General features: G+C 54.5%; 1 protein-coding gene across 1 annotated transcript; it reads right to left on the reverse strand.

The window, feature by feature from the left end:
* Nucleotides 1-365: 365 nt before the first annotated feature.
* Nucleotides 366-4,764, reverse strand: DLX5 (distal-less homeobox 5). The gene is made up of 3 exons (XM_049643142.1): nucleotides 4,223-4,764; nucleotides 2,125-2,309; nucleotides 366-1,028 (listed from the first exon to the last, which is right to left on the reverse strand). The coding sequence occupies exons 1-3, from the start codon at nucleotides 4,575-4,577 to the stop codon at nucleotides 699-701; spliced, it is 870 nt and encodes a 289-aa protein (XP_049499099.1). The 5' UTR covers nucleotides 4,578-4,764; the 3' UTR covers nucleotides 366-698.
* Between the last annotated feature and the right edge of the window lie 2,028 nt (nucleotides 4,765-6,792).

Consider the following 6,792-nt stretch of genomic DNA (forward strand, 5'->3'; position numbering starts at 1 on the left):
TTAGATTCCAGCATTACTTTCTACCTGAAACAATTTGGGGTAAAACTTAAAATTATCTAAATGTTTTTGTGGTTAGGCAAAAAAACAAAAACAAAAACAAAAAAAACAAAACCCCACCTAAATATATATTTTATGGCAGGACTATAAACAGGCCACATATGTATATAAACACATAAAGTACAGCACCCAACACATACACGTGTACAGCTTTGCATCCATGCAGCCCCCAATTTCTGTTTTCCTTTTTGCCTGGATTGGATCCTGCAGAGTTGGCCTTCCTTTAATTGCCTGCATAAAACGTCACTAGCCGATTATACGGAGGGCAAAAGGAGTATTTTTTAGAAACATTTTGCTTTCATGGTCGAAATAATTTTATTTATCCAGAATATACAGTTTAATTCCTCTATCTACACTTATTTACATGGTTAAAATAACATTGAAAAAAAGTCTTTTGAAAAGTTGAGGTCATAGATTTCAAGGCACCATTGATAGTGTCCACAGTTGCGCAAAAAAGTTCGTCAGTAAAAAAAAGAGGGGCTGGGGATCCTTTGAAATGCAATAACTTACATGCAAAAAAGCTTTACACATGAATCTTTTTTGTTTCCATTTTCCAACCTTCCCCAAATGAATTCCTTTCTTTATGACTCTCTAAAACAGCAAAACACAGCAGTCCCAAAAAGAGAGCAAGAGCAAGCCGCCTAATAGAGTGTCCCGGAGGCCAGCGCCAGTGGGTGCTGTAAGGAGCCAGGAGGCGGCAGGTGGGAATTGATTGAGCTGGCCGCGCTCGGGTACCAGGAAGCCGAGTTCTCCAGGTAGCTGGACGCGGGGGACTGGTTGGAGGTCGGAGGGTGGGCATGAGGGTGGTGGCTGAGCGAGCGGGACGAGCCCTGGGGCTCCCACACCGCCGGAGACTGCGGCGAGTTACACGCCATGGGGTCGCTGGAGCTGGGGCTGTGCTCCGGGGGCATCTCCCCGTTTTTCATTATCTTCTTGATCTTGGATCTTTTGTTCTGAAACCAGATTTTCACCTGGGTGGGGGAACAAAGGCACACGTTACCGGGTCACTCAGAGGCCGCCCGCGCCTTCCCCAGAGCGGCGACTGGAGGCATCTTGGGCCTCCAAGTGGCCCGGACCTGGCGTCTCCCTGTGGCTCGCGGCCTAAAGTCAGGGGGCCGAGCAGGAGGCCAAGTCCGGATCAGGGGCCCGAGAGGACACCCTGACCGGCTAGGCGCTCACCGGCCGCCGCAAGGGCGTGACTCGGAGGCCGCGGTTTGTAGTTTTTGTTCGGGCGGGGGGAGGGGGGCGCGAAGGTCCCCGCGGCGTGCGCCCACGTGTGGGCCTGCGCCGTGCGCGCGAAACGCTGCGCCGCGAAGGTCTCCAAAACAATGGCTCGAGAGCCGCGCGAGGGCCTTGGGGCTGGCTGTGTGCGCGCGAGTGTGGAGGGAAAGGAGCGGTGTTCCCATCTCCCGCCCAATTCCCTCCACTCCCTCCTCAGCTTCCAAAGGTCAGAATGCGCCTGCAGCTCTGGGCGGCGATTCGAACATTCTTCATTTTTTTTTTTAATAGGCCCCAGCAGGGTTGCAGTGGGGGTGAAGGGAATGGGACAAGCAGGGGATGATATCCCCCTCACCACAGCGCCCCCCCCCCCCCCCCCCCCCCCACTTTGAGACCCTCTAGCTGCTATGGCCGAAAGCTCCGCAGGAGCGGGGCGTGACCTTTCAGCTTTCCTGCCGGAGGCGACCTTCACTGCCCGGGACCAACGCGAAGCCGCCGGGCCGGCTCACCCCCAGAGGCTCTGCACTGTGAAGAGGACCAATTTCTCAAGGCCGTGAGAGTGTCCTAGAAATGACCCTCCCCTTGTTTCCCATCTAGGAAATCGGCCCCTCGCCCCTGGAGGCCCGAAGCGAGGGGGGGGGGGGGTGAGCGACGTCTCCATCCCGTCCCCACAGTCGCACGGCGGCGACACCCGGCCGGGCTCGTGGAGGTTAAGGGCTGGGGGCCGTGTCTCTCTGTCTGCGAGTTTCTGGCGGGTGCTATCCAGTCGGTTCCAGCCCGTCAGGACGGAACCGCGCGGCCCAGCAGGCAGCCGAGGCGGGGCTCCGGCCGGGCCGCCGGCGGATTTACCTGCGTTTGCGTCAGTCCCAGCGAGGCGGCCAGCTCCGCGCGTTCGGGCAGGGCGAGGTACTGAGTCTTCTGAAACCTTCTCTGCAACGCGGCCAGCTGAAAGCTGGAATAAATAGTCCTGGGTTTACGAACTTTCTTTGGTTTGCCATTCACCATCCTCACCTCGGGCTCGGCCACTTCTTTCTCTAAATAATCAAAACAGACTCGGTTAGAGTTTGTCGACAGTGTTTCGTTTACAGAACCCTCAAATACAGTCCTTAGGGGTTTTGTTTATTTGTGTTGTTTTGTTCTGTTTACCACGCAGTCTTCCATCCCCGTGGCACCTCCTTTGCTTAACAAGACCCAGAGAAATATGCCCCTCTCCGAAACCGTGGAAAAGCCAGGTGGTTTGATTAATTCCCTACTCTGTTCATTCAGGTTCTTGTGGGCTTCTGCAGAGCTCTTTGTACAGCACAGCTCCCTTCTTGGAGTCTGGGATTTAGCCCTTGCAGCCGTTCCTGTTGCACCCTGACCTGTTGTTACGCCCACCCTGTGCTCACCCTCGTTTTTGGGGCGAGCGTGGCCAGCCCCTCCTGGGGCTTCAAGGGAAGGCCCTGGGCCTTGACATCCCCCGCCCCCCCCCCCTCCGCCCCGCTACTTCTGTCGGCGTCTGTTCGGGCGCCCGCAGAGACCAGACGCTTGGGCAGGGAAGACGCTAACCGAGGTCTCCAAAGTTCAAAGACCCACAAGCAAACTATGCTCCTTCAATTCAGCAGCAAAAGGTCCAGGCCGCTGCAGACAGAGGGCCGATTATGCAGCCCCCATAATCTCCCTGCAGATCTGCGAGGGCACAGATGTGTCTGGTTTCTTTTACAAATAGACTTAATAAGTTCTTGGCCAAAAGAAAAAAAAATCTTTCACTTATGCACGAAATAAAGAGACACTGAAAGGAACGAAGACATACCACCCCCTGGGCTCTCTTTTAAAATTTAGTAAGAGTCACACATTGAAAAGGATTGGGTGCTGGGGTGTTTTCGTAGGAAAGGGGCGGCAGGTCAGGACGAATTTCTCAAAGTCGTGAATATATTTGGGGGGGGGCGCGGGAAGACTTTCTGAAAGCCTGTCTTACAAACATACCCTGGGGCCACAAGTCCCCTTTCCGAAAAGTACCACCTTATCAAAAGTACCATCTCTGCAAGGGGTGGAGAACCTTTCCCCTGTGTGTGTGTGTGTGTGTGTGTGTGTGTGTGTGTGTGGCAAGCTCCTGGGAGAGAGGAAAGGGTGGAGAATGAGAGCTGTGGTCTCTATTCTGCCAAAGAAGGGATTCTAATATTAGCAGGATTATTAATGTGCTAGTGGGAAGAGATCAAACCCAACCAGCAAAACCTCTCCAAGGAGACCTCATGCCTCTCTTACCGCCCAAGCTAACCCTCTTCAACTCTCCAACTAAGTTTCAAGGCGAAAAGAGAGGAGGTGGGGAAGAGGAAGAGAAATTGTACGCACCCCTTAGCAACCCTCCTCCACCCTTAAATGCCTTTTTGTTTTTGGAAATGCCCTGGATAAACCACAAGGCTCTCTGCGCGTTCTTCCTCTGGCGGGCTGCAGCTCCCCAGTCCTCAACCCCCACCCCGCGCGTCCAGGGCACCGACACCACGCTGGCTCGTGGCTGCTCTCAGACTAATCCCGACAGAGTCTTTGAGGCAGCCTTCCACTCCCACTCGCACCAACCGAGCACGCTCACCAACAATTCCAACGACTAACCTCCCCTTTATTACGCAAACGCCACTCAGGCTGCTTGATTCTTTCTTCTCTCCACCCCTAGCCCCTTTGCAGCCTAGTTGGCTTCCAGACCAGGCAAGTTGGGAATCCAGAAACTTGAGGGCCCCCCACCCCCAGGTGCCGGAGTGGAGGATTCTACTAAGGAGGATTCTTCTAAGAATCCCTAAAATGCTGGCCCAGGAGAATCTCTCTTGGTTGCAGAGTCCAGGCCCCCCTCCCTTCTGCCGGGCGCGCCCCCACTGTAGAGGTTGTCGCGGGCCCCAATCTCCCACCCCACTTCGCGCCTCTGGAGTTCTGGCTGCCCCTGTATCTGCCCCCATCCCGCCCCCCCCCTCCCTACCTGGCTGGCTGGTGGCGCTCGGGACGCGATTGTAAGCGCCGCCGTACTGGTGGTAGGGGCTGGCGTAGCTGTAGTCGGCGTAAGCTTTGGCGGGGTAGCTGCCGGCGGAGCCGTTCACGCCATGGTACTGGTACTGGTAGGGGTTGAGCGCTTTGCCGTAGGAAGCCGAGGTAGGAGAGCAGTAGCCGTGTGGGGCTCCCCCCGTGGGACTGTAGTAGTCGGAATCGGTGGCCGACGACTCGGGCAAAGTTGGCGATTCCTGAGACGGATGGTGCATGGCTGCGGACGTCTGGAACGGAGCTTGGAAGTCGCCGGATCGGATGCTGGGGACCCTTCTGTCAAACACTCCTGTCATCGCTCACAGGCGGCGGCTGTCCTTGCTGCTGTGGCGGCGGCTGCTGCCCGAGTTGGCTGTGGGGCTGCTCTGGTCTAAGCAGACATGGCTGTGGGAGCGAGGGAGGAGGAGGAAGAGGAGGAGGAGGAGAAAAGGAGGAGGCGGCGGCGGCGGCGAGGAGGAGGCTGGGAGTCGTGGAGGCTCTGTCTCCGGCTGGCTGACTGATGGCTGAGGCGCAGCACAGCCTTGGTTAAATCCTTAATTGCGCGCTTACGCACAGCGGGGTGGATCGGGTTCCATTGGCCAGGGCCTCGGGAGCAGCAGCAACACCCTAACTCGTCCAACTAGTTTTAGCACAACAAAGCATTGCTTAAAAAAGAGGGAGAAAAAAATGGAGGGGGTGGGGAGGAGTGTGTGTGTGTGTGTGTGTGTGTGTGTGCGCGCGCGCGCGCGCGCGCGGGGGGGGGCGCACGCGTGTGTGTTGTTGTTGCTTGTTGGGGGAGGGTGTCTCAGACAATCTGTTTTCAGTGAATACCAAAGACAACGCAGGAGCCCCAACACCCAGCTCAGTAATGTCTGGAGACAATGTGTTCCAATCAGCAGCCTCGGAAAGTGCACATGTTTGGGGGATGAGGTCGGCGATGGTCTTTCCTTGTTCCCTACCTCCCCACTCCTGTGGCTTGCAACTAGGGCTTGTGTGGAACTGAAGGCTGATGTTGAAATGAGGAATCAAAGCAGGGTATGGGGGGAGGGAGCAGGGATGTGGGACCGGAGGTGGGAAGGAATAGAGAGCAATATTTTTGGTGGGGTGCTGAGAACCAAGTTGCAACTTACGGGTGTTGAAAATTTGTGATTTGGGGAATGACACAAATTTGCAGCAAGCACTTCTTTTTCACAAGATGAGTACTTACTTCTCAGACAAGGGCTGGATAAGGATGCTCAAGAATGCACGCTGTCCATTGAGCTGTTAATGGCAGAGAGAGTTCCTGCAACCCTAAATCTCTACAATCACTTAAAAATATCATTGTCACAAGCACAAATAACTTAATGATGCCAAAATTGCTGGTCCCCAAGAAGAGCAGGCAGCCGCACATTTTGTTCAATATTCTTGTCTACGCGGACACCATTGGAATAGAGGGTCTATAACTGTGTTCAGTGGCCAAATACTCCTGCAGAAGTGAATGGTTCACTTACGATCTATCATTACTCCAGTACCGAATGGGGAAACCCTAGGAAGACTAGGAAGTAGGGACAAAAGCTGTTTGGGTGAGGTTGTGTGAAGTCCACGAATGTCCCCCTCCAAGCTCCATGGACGTGGCAGCAAAGGGCTTGCCTTTCTAATTCCCAAGTCCCGCTTTCTGTATTCTCCTTCCCTTCATTTCGCGTGGCAGACATGTCTCAACTGATATGCAAAGGGAATAAAGGCTCCATAATCAAACACTTGGTACTGGAGGTGCAGAGTTTGCTTTTCATGACAGTCACTACTGCTGTAGTGGTGATGCAGCTGGGAGCTTAGAAATTTAACATAAGTCAAACTACCGCACCCTCATATCCACTCCCCTAAAATAGGCAACTGCAGGAGCTGGATCCTGATTTGGGCCCTCCCAGCATCTATCTCCAGGGAGTCTGAGAACCTAAGACCCAGAACCTAGAACCTGGGCTGGTGGGGCCTCTCATTCCCTCACCCACCCACTCTCAACCGAAGAAAGTGTCCACGTTAGTTGTGTTTAGTGCTAGTTTAGCCTTACCTTAGTCATAGAGCTACTCTGACCCAAAATAGGTTGGCAGGGAGAGCCAGGGTTCTGGAACTCAGAGCAGGATGTCAGCCTAGCTGCGGAACCGCGAACTGGAGTGACCACACGTGCACTAACTCCTCACTTCTGCAGTCTGGGTGTGGTAAAACCACAGCTATTGCCGCACTACCCTTTGAGGACAGTTTTAGGACAGGAATGCACAGGGAAGGGGAGGTGTGTGTCACAGGGTCCCCACAGCATTCCCCCTCTCCCTGCACCCCCCTCCCCACCCTGGCCCAAGCCTCCTGCTTTAGGCCTGTGCAGCCCTGAACTTCTCTGAGATAGTCCACCAGGAAACAGAGCCTTGGCTGTTTACCCCTTGCCTCACGCTGTCGATTTTGGCATCGTAGTTCACCCCCTGGGTTTAAACTGTGAAGAACTACAGGACATCGGGAAAGCAGTGCCAAACCCATACTGCTTGCAGTTCTGGTCTCTGTGCTGGA

Source organism: Panthera uncia, chromosome A2, assembly GCF_023721935.1.
Source record: "Panthera uncia isolate 11264 chromosome A2, Puncia_PCG_1.0, whole genome shotgun sequence".
NCBI classification, from domain to species: domain Eukaryota; kingdom Metazoa; phylum Chordata; class Mammalia; order Carnivora; family Felidae; genus Panthera; species Panthera uncia.